Raw genomic sequence first — 20,494 nt, 5'->3', positions numbered from 1 at the left:
CTTACCCTTTCTAATACTATACTAGGATATTTATTGTTAAATATCACAGCAAAAAGCTAAGTCCGTTTTAATGTAGAAATGAGAGCTGGAAGTAATACATTGAAGAATCACTTGTGTTTTTATCCAAATAATGTGAGTTGGATGGTGTAGTAAGTTAAACAGCAGCTTTTATTCTTCAAGAATTCAAATCAAGGCCAAATTATACAGGTCCTGAAGGAAACCATTTTGGACAGCCTCAATCCGGTTCCCTCAAGGCCACAATTGTTGCTAATTCAACACTAAGTGGCAAGATCCTTCAAGAATGTGCTGTACATCTGGCAATACTGTACCGGACCTGTTTCTAGCTGTAATGGGAAGAGTTTGATTCACAGGCTTTAATACACAAATAACATTGACCTTGTAAACCAATCTCCATGTATTTAGCATTGGATTCCTAAGCTTTCATCCAGGATCTAAAAGAGGAATATTACGCTTCAGAAGACCCACACTGGTCTCATTGCCATTCTATTACTTTCCTTGTAACTTCCCCTTATTAGACAAAATAGGAATCAAGTAGAGACTTAATACAACAATAGACAATATGTGCAGGAGTAGGCCATTCCGCCCTTCGAGCCTGCACCACCATTCAACATGATCATGGCTGGGTAACACATTTTTTTGCGGTTATCACCAGTTTCCTACCTCAAGATATGTGGAATGAGAGAACTACCTATAATTTGGGAGCGATTGTGTCTGTTCTTCAACTTTTGAGAGTACATTCCTCCTTTATATTTTCATGCTACCTTTCCTCACTGACTATTGAACCAAACAGATCTGAAAGGGACAAGTTGGCAATCATCTTTCAGGCTGTAAACAATGCTGTTTATTCATGTGCAACGTTTGACACTTTTCTGCAGCACCAAAGCTTAGATTAAAAAAACGGTGATGTGTAAATTTGAACTTGTATCCACCCAAGTCCACAAGGTTCACCAACCTTTTATTCATTCTTTGCTCAAGTAATCAACAGCAATGTTATTATTGACTGGCTAGCTGATTTGTAATCCAGATGTTCACATTTCCCACACATAATTTGTAATAATTGGGAATTATCAAATGTTTGTATTCTTAGATCAAGTTAGAAATGGATATCATATTGGTGCCGATGGCTCACTGAGACTCATGCTAGCTAATGGTATGGAAGTTGCCTTGCAAACGGAGCCACATCTCTTAGGTGGCACTGTAAATCCTACAGTTGGAAAGCGCAATGTTACCTTACCCATTGAGAACGGTTTAAACTTGGTGGAATGGCGACAGCGGAAAGAACAAACAAGGGGACAAATCACAATATTTGGACGAAGACTGAGGGTGAGTAAAACAAAACAAAATTAAGGTACATAAAATCCAGAGATTTACAATGTTGACCTTCACTTTGATTGCATCTTCTTCCAGAATGAATAGAAAGTTGAATAGAAAGTTCATATCATAACCAAGTCTTACAAATCATAAAATCATTTCAGATGAACAAGGTCATTACATCTATTTGAATTCATCCATTTAGAAAGATTTTGCATTATGCCCGTATAGCATTGCATTGAATTATCTCAAAAATAATTTGAAGTTTTTCACCTGCACTGTTCTATCTGAAGCCTTTGCCCCGTTATGTTAAGTTTTTCATTTATCAGTTTGATGCTGCATTCATGTGCCTTCCTCTTACAATTTAAAATGGTGTCCAAGATTTAATACGTTTCATTCTCTTAATACCCGCAAATATCTGGACCAGTTCACAGACCAGATTTTATCTCAAGGTGACTGTACAGCCATTGATTTTTTGTCTTAATTATAACTCTGCATGGGGGTGGATTTGGAATGAATCAGAATTTCACAAGACTGGCCAGATTTTACTATCAGATGTAGGAATCATGAGGCAGAAATTGTCTTGTGTCACAATCTCACCTTCATCCCCTGTCTATTGGGAGACAGGACTTTCTCAATGGAAGGCCCATCATTGTGCCTGATGCAGGGATACCATCTTGTTCAGTAGACCTTAAGCCGGAGCCAAGGTGGAAAGGTCCCAGAGTGAATGCCTTGAATGGCCCAGCTCAATCACCATTTACTTTAAAGAGTTCCAATGAACAGCAGATCTGAGGCTCGACTGTTGACAATAAAAATGCATAGATAATCTCATTGGGCATTCATTTAACAAAACAGATGTCTGCTCAAAGGTTAGCCCTTCTATTGAATCATTCTCTTTGCTCCTCACCTCTCCCTCATTGATGTGCCTCAACATTCCTTTGCTTCTACTTTCACCCCAAATGTCCACAAAATTCCTACAATTTAACTTCCAGGATATTTCTTCACTTTCTGTGCTGTCATTAAATCTGTTCCTGTGTTGTGGAGGGCATCCAAAACCCCCACAGTGAAAGTCTTGCAAGGGTTGACCATTAACACTCTGATAGGTTGGGCAAGCTTCCTGTCCATTACACTTATTCCATGCCCCACAGAGGGGCTGAGGTCCTTCAAGTCAATTCAAAACTCAACTTGTGCATCAATAAACAAACAGCTATTTTAACATTCAAACCTCAATATACTCTCACTGAATGGGGTTCTCACTGAATCAATGACAAACCCTTTCAGTCAAGAGCCCTGTTTCTGGCAAGTCAGTCAGAGGATTAGTTAAAGAGAAATAGATTTCTTAATGTTGGGTTTGATATCTTTCTGTAAGATTCCCTATCAGCTCGAAATCAAGGCAGTATGAGTTGTAAACAAAGTATTAGTTTCTCCAAGGCTTCTTTGGAAGCTCTTTCAGAAGAGATCAGAGTAAGAGTGGATGATTTCTTCCTAAAAATGCAAGGAAGAGCTTGAGCTATTAAACTTACCATACATAAGAGAGTGCTCAACTACTCAGCTCCAGGAACTTCCCCCTCACCATCCAGATCCAGTGGAGGAAGTTTTTCAATCACCTATCAAGTAGAGTTAGGGCAAATCAAGTTCTTGATTTCTCCAAAGATCTCAACATATGATAACAATTGTTCACCACACCACCGCTTTTCACTGTGTCTTACGTTCTTCATTGCACAGAACAAGACCAAATTCTCCAAATTAAGCCACTCTTTTGTTTACTGACAAGATATGAGCAATGTTAGAATGCATTGCCCAATCCGCTGTCCTTGAATGTTACTTAACATTCTGCACTCCCCTAGTGTTGTTAGGGAAGTAGTTTCTGAATTTTGACCCAATGACTGTGAACCAACAATATTCTCCCAAGTTAGGATGTTGTGGGACCTGGAAGGGAAATTATAGGTGGTAGTGTTTTCAAGTATCTGCTTGTTTAAGGTCACGGCTTTGGTCTCAAACCATCTGTATGGTGTCACATTTTGGGGGGGGGGGGTGTATTGTCGGTTTCTTGTGCTTTCTTGGATCTGAATTTATCCAGACAATAGAGAGTAAGCAGGCTACCTCTGACTTATGGCTTGAAATTGGTTAAAAGCCCTTGGGGTGTCAACAGAATCCCTAGTCTCCTTCGTGTTCTTGTAGCATGGCATTGATTGTTGGTCCAATTAATTTTCTGTTCAGTGGTAACCCTGCTTTGGGTATTTCTGTCCCTCAGTAGCAGCACAGCTTTAAGGTAGCCAACAACCATTTTAAAAAGCTGTTGGTATCAAATAACAAGCTCATTTGCTTCAGGTACTATGTGTCAGGAGAGCTGAAAAATTATCCAAAGGCACAGATTATCCAATAAAGTGGAAGCTAAGCTCACGGCAATGGCAAGGCACACAGTCTGCAACAAACATAGCTCCTGCCGTCACAGTGCTTGAAGCATGGAGTTGCCCATGTACTTCTTTAAAAATGTATTTAACCTGCAATGTCTGGTCACATACTTTATTCGTACCTTGTTCCAATGAATCAAGTCACAGATTGTCTATAACTGAAACTTCACTGTCCTCACAGAGAATAAGGTTTATTCACATTACTGTTGTTATAAGCACATGAGAAGTAGGTGCAGGAATTTAACATATCAACCTTGACACCTGCTCCACCATGAAATACCAACATGGTTATCTTCAAACTCATAAGCAGAAGAGAGAAAGGAAAGATATTCACACCAATTGCAAATAAACAATTTGCCAGTTTATCATGGAGAATATTTGATATTTCCAAAGCTGAGAACGCACTGAATCAGACAGTCATAGATTCCTGACTTCACAGTGCCTGTGCTCCTCTGACCTGCCAAGGAAGAAAGAAAGGTAGTGCATGGAGGAACGATAAGGCAAGAAAAGGCAGAATATAAAATATGTTAAGTGCTAAACAAATATAGTTGTTGCTTATTCAGCAGCAAAATTGTTTTATAATGGAGGGAAGGCTCCAGAAGAACAGAACAGGGATTGAGGAAAGTCAAATTAACAGGAATACATTGCAATGGAAATTGCTTATCCAATTGTGTTGACCAACAGTAAGACCTATGCAGTGTCAATATTCCAATGTTGCAAAATTTTGTGAACATTGTCTAAATTGGCACATTTTGCCTATACTTTGTGCAGCATGCATGGCATAGTCCTTAATTTTTCAAATCTTGGCCCTGTTGTTATGTGACTTCAGCTCAAGGTTTGATGGCTTAGTTGGATTTCAATCATCAAGGTATAAATGAATACAAAAAAAAGTGTTATTTCAATATACCATAGATTTCATTTGTGGACATTGGGCTAACTTTAAAAGCTAAATGAATATTTTTCAGTCATGTTATCATATATATAATAATGTAGATTAAAGTCAAAAGCAATTCAAAGTTTTTTTTATGCCATGAATCTAATAAGGTTTTTGTGTGGCAAAGTCTGGTTAGCAAGATTAGATCTCACGGAATACAGGGAGAGCCAGCCATTTGGATACAGAATTGGCTCAAAGATAGAAGACAGAGGGTGGTGGTGGAGGGTTGTTTTTCAGACTAGAGGCCTGTGACCAGTGGAGTGCCACAAGGATCAGTGCTGGGTCCACTACTTTTTGTCATTTATATAAATGATTTGGATGCGAGCATAACAGGTATAGTTAGTAAGTTTGCAGTTGACACCAAAATTGGAGGTGTAGTGGACAGTGAAGAAGGTTACCTCAGATTGCAACTGAATCATGATCAGATGGGCCAATGGGCTGAGACATGGCAGATGGAGTTTAATTTAGATAAATGCGAGGTGCTGCATTTTGTGATAGCAAATCTTAGCAGGACTTATACACTTAATGGTAAGGTCCTTGGGAGTGTTGCTGAACAAAGAGACCTTAGACTGCAGGTTCATAGCTCCTTGAAAGTGGAGTCTCCAGTAGATAGGATAGTGAAGAAGGTGTTTGGTATGCTTTTCTTTATTGGTCAGAGTGTTGAGTACAGGAGTTGGGAGATCATGTTGCGATTATACAGTGGTTAGGCCACTGTTGGAATATTGTGTGCAATTCTGGTCTCCTTCCTATCAGAAAAATGTTGTGAAATTTGATAGGGTTCAGAAAAGATTTACAAGGATGTTGCCAGGGTTGGAGGATTTGTGCTATAGGGAAAGGCTGAACAGGCTGGGGCTGTTTTCCCTGGAACATCGGATGCTGAGGGGTGACCTTATACGGGTTTACAAAATCATGAAGGGCATGGATAGGATAAATAGACAAAGTCTTTTCCCTGGGGTGGGGGGCGGAGTCCAGAACTAGAGGGCATGGATATAGGATAAGAGGGGAAAGATATAGAAGAGACCTAAAGGGCAACATTTTCACGCATAGGGTGATACATGTATGAAATGAGCTGCCAGAGGAAGTTGTGGAGGCTGGTACAATTATAACATTTAAAAGGCATTTGGATGGATATATGAATAGGAAAGGTTTGGAGGGATATGGGTCGGGTGCTGACAGGTGGGACTAGATTGGTTTGGGATATCTGGTTGGCATGGAGACTGGTTGAGCTGAAGGGTCTGTTTCCATGCTGTACATCTCTATGACTCGAAGTGCCACGAAGACAGAATTATAGAAATTACACAGTTTTTTTAACATACATTTTATATGTTGGTGATTGCTAATTGTTTGAATTTCTCAAATTAATGAATTAGTTGCCTAGCCACAAATTGAGTGAATCACTATGAAGAAAAGTTTTCTTTTAACTTGTACTGCAAACTAAGCATAAAACAGAAATAAGTAGCTATATGACTCCTGATCAAAGCCACTTGTGATGATGTCACTTCTCACATACCCACCAACAATAAAACATTTGGTAATATGAATGTAAGGAATTGCAACAGCCATCCTTAACATATCTTTCCTAAATATTAATCATCTGTCAAGTGTTCTGCAATATTAATAGATATGTTACAGATTTCTAATTTGGCGTGTGAAATGTTTAATACTTTGCCTGAAATATAAAAACAGAGTTCACAATGCTCTTCCTGACTTTTACATACATAATTTGTTTATTTGTTGGATATGGTGACTGCAGCTTGAAGTATAAGAAATAGGTACAGGAGACACTGTATGACCTCTCGAGTTATTCAGTACAATAATAGCTGCCTCAACTTCAGCTTCCTACCTGATTCCCCAAATCCCTTGATTGGGCTCACTTCATAGCATTCTAGCCATATGTTTGACTTTGGGTTGAAATCTCACACCAGGACTCAAACACAAAAGTCAAATCTGGCATTCCAGTGCTGCACTTGAGACTAGCTGCATTAATGGAGGTGTAACCTTTGATAAGACATTGAACTTCTGCTACCTACTCAGATATATGTAAAAGATTCTATGGCACAATTTAGAATAAGAGTAAAGAAACTATACATGAGATTCTTGCCAATATTTATCCATCAGTTACATCATAAAAACAGACTATTTGGACATTAGCATTTTGGTGTTTGTAAGAGTTTGCTGTGTGCAAAATTTGCTGCTGGATATGGTGACTGCAGCTTGAAATATAAGAAATAGGTACAGGAGAGACTGTATGACCTCTCGAGTTATTCAGTATAATAATAGCTGCCTCAACTTCAGTTTCCTACCTGATTCCCCAAATCCCTTAATTCCCTTTTGATGAATATTCTTCTTCTGCATTCTTATAACTAATATGAATAAACTCATGCTTCTCCACAATATATTCCATCTACTACCATGTTGCCTACTCACTTGACCCTCTTTGTGTCTTCACAGAATATACACTCACCTAGCTTTGTATCATCAGCAAAATCAGTTATGTTATTCTTAGTCTCTTTGTCTTAGTCATGAATGTAGATGAGAAATAGCTGGAGCCCAACCACTGATCATCATGGCAGTCCACTAATCACAGAGTGCCAACTTGAAAATGCTCCATTTATCCGTCTTCTTAATGTTGTGTCCAATAATCAATCCTCTATTCATTGTAATGTATTCTGGCTAATTCCATGAAAACTAGCCTTGTGTATTAATCTTTAGTGCAGCATTGCCTTTTGGAAATCCAGGTGTATTATGCAATAATATCTACTCTTGATTCAAGCCTTATATTAACATGCTCAAAAAACTCTTAACCAGTTTGTCAGACATGATTCCCCCTTTGTAAAACCATATTGGCTTTTTCTGTGTATACTGTGAGTTTCTAAGTGCCACCTTCTCTCTTCTAATAGAAGATTCCAGCATTTTGCAAATAACACGTCTGGCTGCTGTCATCATGTGATGTCTTAGACAATATAGGGTATGCTAGTGTAAAGGGATTTAAATTTTAGGATAGTTCATTTTTTAAATTTACATTAGACTAACTATGTACATTCTAACAAAGCACAAGGTGTAAGTTGTTAGCTCCTCTCTTCAGAATCCCTAAAACATTATAGGATCATGACTTAATTATTTAGAAAGTTTTCTTTATACATAGTCTTAACCCAAGTGTTTATCTTTATATAGTACTGTATATAAGCATACTCCTATACCTCACTCCACATTTCTGAAGGGACTACCTGGGGTGGCACAGTGGCTCAGTGGTTAGCACTGCTGCCTCACAGCACCAGACACTCGAGTTCAATTCCCGCCTCAGGCAACTGTCTTTGGAGTTTGCGCATTCTCCATGTCTGCGTGGGTTTGCTCCAGTTTCCTCTCTCAGTCCAAAAATGTGTAGGTTAGGTGAATTGGCCATGCTAAATTGCCCGTAGTGTTAGGTGTAGGGGAATGGATCTGGGTGGGTTGCTCTTCAGAGGGTCGGTGTGGACTTGTTGGGCCGAAAGGCCTGTTTCCACACTGTAAGTAATCTAATGCTCCTTTTATCAAAACCTTTATCATCAACAATCTCATACGAAGTTCTCTTTGAGCTGTTAAAGATCTGCATTCTTTAATTTCACAAACATACTACCAGAGACATTGGACAGAACCTTCCCAATCCCCTAAAGGATGGTGTCCATGGCAGGAACATTGGGAAAACAGAATGTTTCTTGACATTGAGGGCAGAGAGTCACATTTTCCAAGCAAGTTTTGAGTGGCGAGACTAAGTTCTCCCTCGTGGGCAGCTGTTTGCATGGATTAACATTTGTTATCACCCTTATTATTATTTAACCTCACTTCATTGAATGATGAGTTATTGATCTGAATGAATGAATGAATGAATGAATCTGAATAAATGATCACTTCATTGATTTGCAGTTTCCTGTTTACCCATCCACCAGATAGAAATTAGATGCCAAAGATGCCCAAATTGAAAGTCAGAGCAGGTACATGAAAACTCCAGCTCACAACTTACTCCTTATTTGGACACCATGCGCCAATATCTCAGGGCAAACCCCATGGACAGCAACCCACATCCATGAATCTTGGCATCCCAATCATACCAGCCCCACTGCATCTTCATTGCATATCTCTAATCCACTTACAACGTGATTCTGCACTTCAATGCTGCATTTTGGAGTGCACTGACACTTTCCATTGCAGTATTGCTGACAGAGAAAGGAAATCATCTCATGGATTAAACCAGGCAAGATCAGGGATCCTCACTTGCTCTGTCAGCACTCACTGAGTTGAGCCAATTTGGATATTTAGTTCATCTCTGCCTCTGCCTCTCCCTCCCTTGCTTTCTTTGTGCCTTTCCCCTTCAACTAGAATTAGCAGACTCATTGCATTTCTCTCTTGCCTTGCTTTTTACTGCTGATGAAAAGCCAGGAAACTTGTCATTGATGCTGACATCTTGCTGTAAGGCCCCATGCTACATCAATGTCACATTTCCATCACGTTAGCAATGCACTCGGCAAATACGTTGCATACACTTCAACCAAATGGCCATGTTAAGGGAGACAGTCTTCAGGCAGGGGTTCCCAGCTCAGTGGGTCAAAGGCAGCACTTCGTATTAGTCCAGGGACTTGGACACAGACAGATGGCCACTTGAGACAATTGAGGTCATGGTTTGAATCTTTACCATTTTCTTGCTTTTACAGGTTGTTTGGCATAAGTGACATCTTCACAACTACATGATTCATTTTCTTCTTTGTAAACAATTTACTTGTTGAAAGCATTTTGCTTATTTTGTGTTAAACTGAACACCATTCTTGTGTGGTATGGTATATGGCTTGTTTTTTGGAGTTTCTTCTTTAGAAGATGGAGAAGTCAGCTTCTTCACTTGAACTTATCCCTTCATCACCTCAACACCTAATTTCAGACTTGAGTTTGGTGTGAATCTTTACTGACTGTGCTGCCATCTGCAAATGTTTCCAGTGTCTGTCTTCCACTATACATCTTCTCAAGTAGTGTTAGCAGTTTATTTGTTGCCTCTTTGGCTGTATTTCTTTTAAATTTTGTGCAGTTTGGAATTTGAACTCAATTTACATTTACAGCAGTAGAAGACATTTCACTCAAACCATTATAATCATAGCTTTCCATCTCATTTACTGTGTGAAACACTCCAATGTTACTAACCTCAGGAGATTATTATTTTTTGTGTTGGTTCTTCCACAAGTTTATGTCGCTCAATGATGTTTTCTACTGTTTTCCTTCACTCTGGATGCCTTCATGATTCTTTTTGTGCTAGCTATATCTTCAAAAGGCTTACCTTTTACAGTCAGTGTGGTATATCGGTTTCTACTTCCTCAAGCTTCTAAATAACTTCAGGAATTTGGTTCTAGATGATGCATAAAGTTTCAAAAATGTCTCTGTCTTTGTATTTAGTCCTGTTAACAGATGTTTTACTTAAAATTTAATCTCTCCTGAGCCTTGGATTTAAATTGGTGATGGTTGTAGTGCAACTTGATTGAGCCACTCTACATTATCAGAAGGTATTGAGACCCCTGTTCCTAGGTCAATTTTAAAATTGCCAGGTTATGAATTGACATCTATGTTAACACTCCAATATTTGCTTTTCAATTCCTTGATTGCCCAAGGAAAGTAATTTCTATGTTGTCTCACTTTTAAATTTCTTAAATGCGGCTCTTTTTTAAATGTTTCTCCCTCTGTTAGATGGATAAAAAAATTTTTAAATGACATATTGATTTGAAATGACCAACTCTAATGCAATTATGGTGCTCTGTGGTTTTGGGAGGATGCTCCTCACATCGAAAATATCATCCTGCCTCAGGAGGTACATTGCAAAATGACATCTGGTGCAGTTCATATTTCTGTGGCTTCAGTGCTGATGTGCTTTTGCAGCTGATATATAGTGAATGCTTCAATCCTTTCCTTTTTCCATGAGATTACTCCCTCTTCCCTCATAAAGAGTCAGTTTTATTTTTGACTTCAGCCTCTTTCTAGTCATTTGCTCCATTTTAGTCACAGTTACATCTTTCCTAGACCCTAGGAGGTCTGAAAGAATTTCTTCAAAAGCATTGTCTGTTAATATTCCATAATCATAATTGCCTGTCAACAGTAAAGGTCGCTATGAGATGTGCCTGCCTTTTCTAAGCATTTGTTCTTTCAATTAAATTGTGTATTCAATAATATTGTGTTACCGAACACTAAAAGTTGTGATTCTATCCAACATGCAGCTGTCTGTTTGTTCGCCTCTATCTTAAAACATCCTCCATGATGCTACCCACTACATACATCAAGGTGCAGATCTGATCTTCATTGGTCTTCTTCACCAAAACTGAAGCCTTTTCTATATTATTTAAATCATTTCTGACAATTCAGCCATTTTTCTGCCTGTGATGGACACGTCACATTGTTTGAGTATTTTTGAAAGCAGCAAAGTCAAATTCATTTCTCACCCTTTGGAGATGTCAGTGTTGGACTGGGGTGCACAAAGTTAAAAATCACACAACACCAGGTTATAGTCCAACAGGTTTAATTGGAAGCACACTAGCTTTCGGAGCATCACTCCCTCATCAGGTGGTAGTGGAGGGCTCAATCCTAACACACAGAATTTACAGCAAAAATTTACAGTATGGTGTAACTGAAATTATACATTGAAAAATTGATTGTCTGTTAAGCCTTTCATCTGTTAGAATACCATGATAGTTTCACTTCTTTCATGTGTAAATCACAAAACCTTTTTTTTAAAAAAAGTTGCATTCTCGGGTTAGCTGTTAACAATGGTGATAGCTAGACAATATATTGAAGGTATTAGCCCCCTGTGTTCTCTGTCTATGCCATGACGTTTAGATTGATTCTAATCTAAAAAGTGAGATAACGGAGTTTTACATGAATGCATGCAGTTTTTGAGCAAAGTACAATGTAACCCTGCAAGTACAAATTCACCCCACAAAATATATGTGTACATGTGGGTCTTTGTCTGTCTGTATGTGTGTGTCTGTCTGGGTTGGGGGTTGTGAGTGTGAGAAAACGTATGTGTGTGTGTAGTGAGTGCAGAGTGTCTTAAGTTTGTGAGGGGTTGCATGTGAGAGTGTGGGAGTGTGTGTGTTTCTAAGGGTGTGTGTGCGTGTCTGTGTGTGCGTCTGTGAATATGTGTATCTGTGTGTATGTGTATAGGAGTGTCTGTGTGTGTGTAGGAGTATCTGTGTGTGTGTGTGTATAATGCAATGGTGGTCACCTGTAATGTGACATGAACCCAAAGTCCCGGTTGAAGCCCTCCACATGGGTACCGAACTAGCCATCAGCCTCTGCTCGGCCACTTTTCGCTGCTGCCTGTCCCGAAGTCCACCTTGGAGGACGGTCACCCGAAGGGCCGAGGCTGAATGTCCTGGACCACTGAAGTGTTCCCCAAATGGGAGGGAACACTCCTGTCTGTTGATTGTTGTGTGGTGCCCATTCATCCATTGTCGTAGCCTTTGCTCGGTTTCCCCAATGTACCATGCCTTCGGGGCATCCTTGCCTGCAACGTATAAGATAGACAACATTGGCTGAGTCACATGAGTATCTGCCGTGTACAAGGTGGGAGGTGGCCCCACGCGTGATAGTGGTATCTATGTCCACAATCTGACACGTCTTGCAGCGTCCACCGTGACAGGGTTGTATGGAGTTGTCCTGAGAGCCGGGCAGTTTGCTACGAACAATGATCTGTTTGAGGTTTGGCGGTTGTTTCAAGGCAAGTAGTGGAGGTGTGGGGAAGGTCTTGGTGAGGTGCTTATCCTCATTGATAATGTGTTGCAGGTCACGAAGAACATGGCATAGCTTTTCAGTTCCTGGGAAATATTGAACAACGAAGGGTACCCTGTCGGTTGCAGCATGTGTCTGTCTCCTGAGGAGGTCATTACGGTTTCTTGCTGTGGCACATCAGAGCTGGCGGTTGATGACTTGGGCATCATACCCCGTTCTTGTGAGGGCATCCTTGAGTACTTCCAGGTGTCCGTCACGTTCCTCCTCATCTGAGCAGATCCGGTATATACGTAGGGTTTGTCCATAGGGGATGGCTGTTTTAAAATGTTTTGGGTGGAAGCTGGAGAAGTGCAGCATTGTGAGGTTGTCTGTGGGTTTGCGGTAGAGTGAGGTGCTGAGGATGGAGATTTCTCACCACCAAAATGGACCCATTGGTTCTGGCAGCAGACACTGAGGAGTTCATCAGACGAATGAGACTCCGGGAATTCTTTCAAGGTGCCGGCAGTGATCCCACTGAGCCCACTGATGAACCGGAACAGTCATCACAGGGATCTGTAGAGGAGCGACCCAACAAGCTGTCAACATGGACCCCACCGGAGGGCTGCTGCCCTGGGCTTGACATGTATGCTCAAACTGTCAGGAAATATATAAAAATGCCAGATTCATCAGCCGTACCCACAAGGTAGAGCAAAACATCACCCGTTCACAATGCAATGCCATCCAGGCTCTCAAAACCAATGACATCATTGTCATCAAACCAGCAGATAAAGGAGGAGCCATTGTCATTCAGAATAGAACAGATTACTGCAAGGAAGTGTACCAACAACTGAACAACCAGAAACACTACAGGCAACTACCAGCTGATCCGACCAAAGAGCATACCCGTGAATTAAACACACTGATCAGAACTTTGGATCCAGTCCCTCAGGGTTCCCTTCGCACCCTCATTCCACGTACTTCTCGTGTAGGTGACTTCTCCTGCCTTCCAAAGGTACACAAAGCCAACACACCACGATGTCCCTTCGTGTTGGGCAATAGGACCCTATCTCTCCAGCTATGTGGAAGGCATCTTGAAACCTATTGTACAGGGGATCTCCAGCTTCTGTCGCGACACTTCGGATTTCTTACAGAAACTCAACACCCACAGACCAGTCGAACCGGGAACATTCCTCGTCACAATGGACGTTTCCACACTCTACACCAGCATCCCCCACAATGATGGCATTGCGGCAACAGCCTCAACACCAACAACTGCCAGTCTCCAAACACCATCCTACAACTCATCCGCTTTATCCTTGATCACAACGTCTTCACCTTTGACAACCAGTTCTTCATCCAGACACATGGAACAACCATGGGGACCAAATTTGCACCCCAATATGCCAACATTTTTATGCACGGGTTCGAACAAGACTTCTTCTCTATGCAGGATCTCCAACCAACATTATACACCAGGTACATTGATGACATTTTCTTCCTCTGGACCCATGGCGAGGAGTCACTGATAAAAACTACACAGTGACATCAACAAGTTTCATCCCACCATCAAACTCACCATGGACTACTCTCGACTATCTGTCCCATTCTTGGACGCATGCATCTCCATCGAGGATGGGCACCTCAGCACCACACTCTACCGTAAACCCGCAGACAACCTCACAATGCTGCACTTCTCCAGCTTCCACCCAAAACATATTTAAAGCCATCTCCTATGGACAAGCCCTACTTTCCTGATTTCGCTGCTCCTTGGATGCTGCCTGAACTGCTGTGCTCTTCCAGCACAACTAATCCAGAATCTGGTTTCCAGCATCTGCAGTCATTGTTTTTACCTCTACGTGTACACCAGATCTGCTAGATGAGGAGGAACATGACAGACACCTGGAAGTACTCAGGGATGCCCTCACAAGAACGGGGTACGATGCCCAACTCATCGACCGCCAGTTCCGACATGCCACAGCAAGGAACCGTAATGACCTCCTCAGGAGACAGACACGTGCTGCAACTGACAGGGTACCTTTGTTGTTCAGTATTTCCCAGGAGCTGAAAAGCTATGCCATGTTCTTCGTAACCTGCAACACACTATCAATGAGGATAAGCACCTCACCAAGATCTTCCCCACACCTCCACTACTTGCCTTTAAACAACCGTCAAACCTCAAACAGATCATTGTTCATAGCAAGCTGCCCGGCTCTCAGGACAACTCCATATAACCCTGTCACGGGAGGTGCTGCAAGACGTGTCAGAGTATGGATATAGATGCACCATTACACGTGGGGACACCTCCCACCTTGTACATGGCAGATATTCATGTGACTCAGCCAACGTTGTCTATCTTATACGTTGCAAGCAAGGATGCCCTGAGGCACGGTACATTGGGGAAACCGAGCAAAGGCTACGACAATGGATGAATGGGCACCACACAACAATCAACAGACAGGAGGGCTCCCTCCCAGTTGGGGAACACTTCAGTGGTCCAGGACATTCAACCTCGGACCTTTGGGTGACCATCCTCCAAGGTGGACTTCGGGACAGGCAGCAGCGAAAAGTGGCCGAGCAGAGGCTGATAGTTAAGTTCGGTACCCATAGGGAGGGCCTCAACCGGGACCTTGGGTTCATGTCACATTACAGGTGATCACCATTGCACTATACACACACACAGACACTCCTATACACACATACACACGGACACACACACACACACACCCTTACAGACACACACACTCCCACACTCACACATGCACCCCCTCACAGACTTAAGACACTCTGCACTCACTACACATACACACATACGCTTTCTCACACTCACAACCCCCAACCCAGACAGACACACACATACAGACAGACAAAGACCCACATGTACACATATATTTTGTGGGGTGAATTTGGACTTGCAGGGTTACATTGTACTTTGCTCAAAAACTGCATGCATTCATGTAAAATTCCATTATCTCACTTTTTAGATTAGAATCAATTAAACATCATGGCATAGGCAGAGAACACAGGGGGCTAACACCTTCAACATATTGTCTAGCTATCACCATTGTTAACAGCTAACCCAAGAATGCAACTTTTTAAAAAAAAGGTTTTGTGATTTACACATGAAAGAAGTAAAACTGTCATGATATTCTAACAGATGAAAGGCTTAACAATCAATTTTTCAATGTATAATTTCAGTTATATCACACTGTAAATGTTTGCTCTAAATTCTGTGTGTTAGAATTGAGCCCTCCACTACCACCTGATGAAGGAGTGACGCTCCGAAAGCTAGTGTGCTTCCAATTAAACTTGTTGGACTATAACCTGGTGTGTGATTTTTCAATTTCTCACCCTGATTTTCTTCTTGATCTGCTTATTTGCCAATCATAGGACTGTATTTCTAATAACGTAAAAAAAGTTGTATTGAATTTTTTCAGCTATTCTCCCTTCTTCATACACATGAGATCTTTGGAAACTGTTGTAAAATTGATATTTCTGATTATTATGTGCCATTTTAGAAAAAAATGATTGTTGGAACTCCCTGGCCAAAGAGAAAGGAATAAGACTATGTATTATTCTTAACAATTTAGAGGTTTATTTTGAATTTGAAAGTCACGATATATGGTAGTAAGTGTACACATATTTAGCTGAATATTCAGGTACTCAACAGAAATAGTAGTGTACGATTGGATACAGAAATATGTTCATTAAAAGGCTATGTTCATTCAAGTTATTTGAAAACTCCATCTTGGGAAATTAAGTTGCTACTATGAAATGATTTTGTTTCACTGGGAACTTGAAACTGATTGACTAACTGGGATAACTGCAGTAGTCTCAAATCGATGGTAATTCTATGACTCCATGTTCATAAATAACAATTCAAGTCTTTGTTAATTCAGTTGTTAGACATTATAGGTGCTGTGCCCAAATTCTAATTGATTAATATAGCTATCCAAGAGCTAATATTTATTTGCTGAAAATGTGTTGCTGGAAAAGTTCACAGTAGGTCAGGCAGCATCCAAGGAGCAGGAGAATTGACGTTTCGGGCATGAGCCCTTCTTCAGGACTGGGGAAAGTATGTCCCGCAGGCTAAGATAAAAGGTAGGGAGGAGGGACTTGGGGGAAGGGCGTTGGAAATGCGATAGGTGGAAGGAGGTCAAGGTGAGGGTGATAGGCCGGAGTGGGGGTGGGGGCAGAGAGGTCAGGAAGAAGATTGCAGGTTAGGAAGGCGGTGCTGAGTTCAAGGGATTTGACTGAGACAAGGTGGGGGGAGGGGAAATGAGGAGACTGGAGAAATCTGAGTTCATCCCTTGTGGTTGGAGGGTTCCCAGGCGGAAGATGAGGCGCTCTTCCTCCAACCGTCGTGTTGCTATGGTCTGGCGATGGAGGAGTCCAAGGACCTGCATGTCCTTGGTGGAGTGGGAGGGGGAGTTGAAGTGTTGAGCCACGGAGTGGTTAGGTTGGTTGGTCCGGGTGACCCAGAGGTGTTCTCTGAAACGTTCCGCAAGTAGGCGGCCTGTCTCCCCAATATAGAGGAGGCCACATCGGGTGCAGCGGATAATATTTATTTACCATTTATAATTAGCCAGCACACTGCAAGTGGCTGTAAATCTTAAGCATTGAATTAATTTAGCAGCAAAACCGATCTAGTTTACTCAATCATGCTGGGATGGACACTCACACTATTGTAGGCATTTTTGCAGGTTCGAGTTAAGACAACAGCCTGAATGACCAGCAAATTGAAGGTAAATTTGGTTCAATTTATTTCCCTTCCCAAAAAGTTACAGAAAATTTTCCAAATTAAATCTGATCTTTCTCACTTTAAAATGCATAAGAATTTATGCATATATTAAAAATAGTCTGAATGAGGAGGAGGGAATGGATGAAAGGAATGTGAAGTCGAACATAAGGGGGAGCACAACCCACAACTCTTCTTGAAGAAGATACTGAGTGTAGATGGGTTGTATAAAACGTAATGTGGAAATATGTACTAAAGGAGTACATTTCACCACAAAAGCATTTGGAGAGCTTTAGCTTAAGGATCTGGGACTGCGGTCATTTGCTCGCACAGATCTTTCTAGTGGCATGCAAGTTACAGCCATATGGGCAGCTTCTATGGCACAAGGTATTTACACGCAACCATCTTGGATCTCTACATTATCTGGCAGATTATATATTTTCCGCTAAAATTTGGGAATCATTCAGTTTGTTATTATAACAAGGTCACGATAATTTAGGTGTAGCTAGTTTAATAAGATTTCTTATCTTTCCTAGTTTGTGTAAATTCAACTCCACCAATGATGTTTTATCAGCCTCGAGAGAAAATCACTGCAATTTACCCAACAGGAAACTTACTTTCTGAATGGTTAGCATACATGTGACAACATGCAAAGAGTACTGCATATCAAAAGATTTGTTGAAGGCACTTGTGAGACAATACCACTAACTCCAGAAGCCAACCTCCTCTTTCTTAATAAAGTACCTAATAAAGTGGCTTTTTCTTGTTCTAACCCATCTTGTAGTCTGAGGACCAATCAGAAGTGACTGACTTCTCCAATGCTCAAAAAAACTCACAGGACTAATATTTCCGTCCTTACATTGTGACTTGTTTCTCGGAGAAAACCACTAATGGCTACAACTTTACAGAGCTATGCTTGAACATCTGGTGTTTCTTCTTACTGTCAACATTGAGGATACTAGGAGGGAAAGCCAGATGCCTGTTATGTACTGCTTTCCTGACAATGGCATTGTCAGGAACATCTGTTCCATTACCACATCATAGGGCACTGGATCATTCCTGAGCCCACTGATTTGCAGGAATGGGTAATAAAATTACATCCTTACTATCTTGAAAGATGTTGGGAAAATTAACTTGCAACTTGGGCTCCAGGATTTGGAAGCCAGTTCTCTCACCAACTATCATTAGATTTGTAAGCTATGCTTACAGTCAATAACATATTCAACTAAGTTTTACTTGACTGCTCATTTCAATTTAAAAAAAACTATGCTACATGTTTAGAAAGAAGCAGGGAGTTTAGACTTAAAAGTAATCAGGTATTTTCCATTTATTCTTGATCTGAAGAAGGCATCAAACAAAGCATTTCTGTATTTAAGCCCTGTGTGCATCTCTACATAGAATGCAATGGAACAGAAAAATGGAGTGCTCCTGCCAACAGTCCTCTTTTGATTATTGTCCACAAAATAAAATAATCAATTATCCATCTCATGGCTACAGACAGATTGGCTGCAATGTTTACCTAGAAAGCACTAGTAGTCTACACTTACAAAGTAATTCATTGGGTGTGAAATATACTGTACATCTTAAGGATGGAATGGGCATTCTGAAGATGAAAGTTCTTTCTTAATGACCCACAGTCCTCTCTTGGATGGGAGTTTCTTCCAAATATGACCAAAATCAGTAAGATCCATCATGACCAAGCTCTGCTGTTCATTGTGAGTACATGCTTAAAGCAGAACTATTAGGCTTGATGCCTTTAGCAGAGCAAGAGTAAAATGGAAAATTGCTGGGTTTCTTTAAGTGGCTAGGCAGAAAGTATTATGCATGGTATTTTGAAAAATTAATGGAAAAACATAACAAACAATATGCAGGCCATTGAAGGTCACAACTCTATACAAAACTTTGTTTTTAAATCTCATTGCCGATGATATTTTTAAAAACTTTACTTCCTTTTTATTCAATAAAAGAGTTATCAAGGAGTATTATGGGATGTTTTCAATATTTTACAGGTCCATAGCCGAAATTTGCTCTCTCTGGATTTTGATCGCGTAACTCGAACAGAAAAAATATATGATGATCATCGGAAGTTTACCCTTCGAATCCTATATGATCAGGTTGGCCGACCTACTCTGTGGTCTCCAAGCAGCAGACTAAATGGGGTGAATGTGACATACTCTTCAACTGGTCAGGTGGCAGGTATCCAAAGAGGTACCATGTCGGAAAGAATTGACTATGACCAGGCTGGCAGGATTGTATCCAGAACCTTTGCTGATGGAAAGTCCTGGACCTACACTTACCTTGAAAAGGTATTATCACAGAGGCATCTTGAAGTTCACTTTTGTCACACATGATAAACGTTTTGAGAAAATAAGTTAGTTGCTGTCCCTTATGTAGGAGGTGAACACTCTATTAGATTTAAACCACTGAAAATTCATTGACCTTTTTGAATACTGGATCAATTATAACGTATTATTAGACTGAGATCACTAAAACACTACTTTTTCTATAACAGTCACAGATAATGCACTGAGGACCAATAATCTAAGTCTTTTTTCATTGGACTTGATTGTTTCATTGTTTGGTCATAGATAAAGTACAATGAGAATATCTTCTACAAATTAAATTGCAAAATACGTAGCAAAGTTTAAAATATATTCATTTGAAAAACAATTGATAATGCATTGTAATGGTGCTGATAATTTTTTATATGTTGGCACCAGTTTATCATCCTTTAGTCCTTACATGTATGTCAGCAGGGACCTGTTATCAGTGTTGTGCAAAGCATCACTGTTGTCATCATCAGTTCTTGAAGTGCATGAATGAGGCTTTCACGATTTCTATGTCCTGAAGTCAATCCTGGAGCCATAGGTCTTTGGGCAAAGTGAAGAAGAACTGCATTGATTAGGGATGTTTATGGCTCTCTCTCTCCTTCCACTTTTGTTACTCCTCTGCAACAAAGTTTACACATTCAGTACTGGACAGTGTTGCAACTCCTTGGATGAGGTAGGCAGGTCCTCCACACATTAATGTCAATGACCCCTTTGCAATGTGGTTTTCAGAGTGTCCTTAAAATGTTCTCTTTTATCTACTTTGTGATTGTGTGCCATTCTTAAGCTTTGAAAAGAGGATTTACCTCAAAAGCTGATGATTTGGTATTAGAATGCAGTATCAGGACAGCAGAGTTGATTTCACATGACGATAATCACGATAATTTGCAATGGAGTACCTTTCCTGGCAGTATTAAGTTTGGGTTGTAAGTTTGCTCACTGAGCTGGTAGATTTGTTCTCAAACGTTTCATCACCATGCTAGGTAATATCATCACGGAGGCTTGGATGAAGCGCTGATGTTCTATCCTGCTTGTT

The 20,494-nt window shown here is 40.6% G+C and overlaps 1 protein-coding gene across 11 annotated transcripts in view; it reads left to right on the top strand.

The window, feature by feature from the left end:
* tenm4 (teneurin transmembrane protein 4) overlaps positions 1-20,494 on the top strand; it is a 658,797-nt gene that overhangs the window by 611,106 nt on the left and 27,197 nt on the right. For all 11 annotated transcript variants that reach the window (XM_072577672.1, XM_072577680.1, XM_072577676.1 and 8 more), the window contains 2 exons: positions 1,109-1,344; positions 19,141-19,437. In XM_072577672.1, coding sequence (XP_072433773.1) covers positions 1,109-1,344; positions 19,141-19,437 — 533 coding nt within the window. The remainder of the gene's footprint in view (positions 1-1,108; positions 1,345-19,140; positions 19,438-20,494) is intronic.

Source organism: Chiloscyllium punctatum, chromosome 9 (assembly GCF_047496795.1).
Source record: "Chiloscyllium punctatum isolate Juve2018m chromosome 9, sChiPun1.3, whole genome shotgun sequence".
In the NCBI taxonomy this organism is placed as follows: domain Eukaryota; kingdom Metazoa; phylum Chordata; class Chondrichthyes; order Orectolobiformes; family Hemiscylliidae; genus Chiloscyllium; species Chiloscyllium punctatum.
Note: the sequence above shows the minus strand (reverse complement) of the source record. Positions and strands in the feature narration are given on the sequence as shown.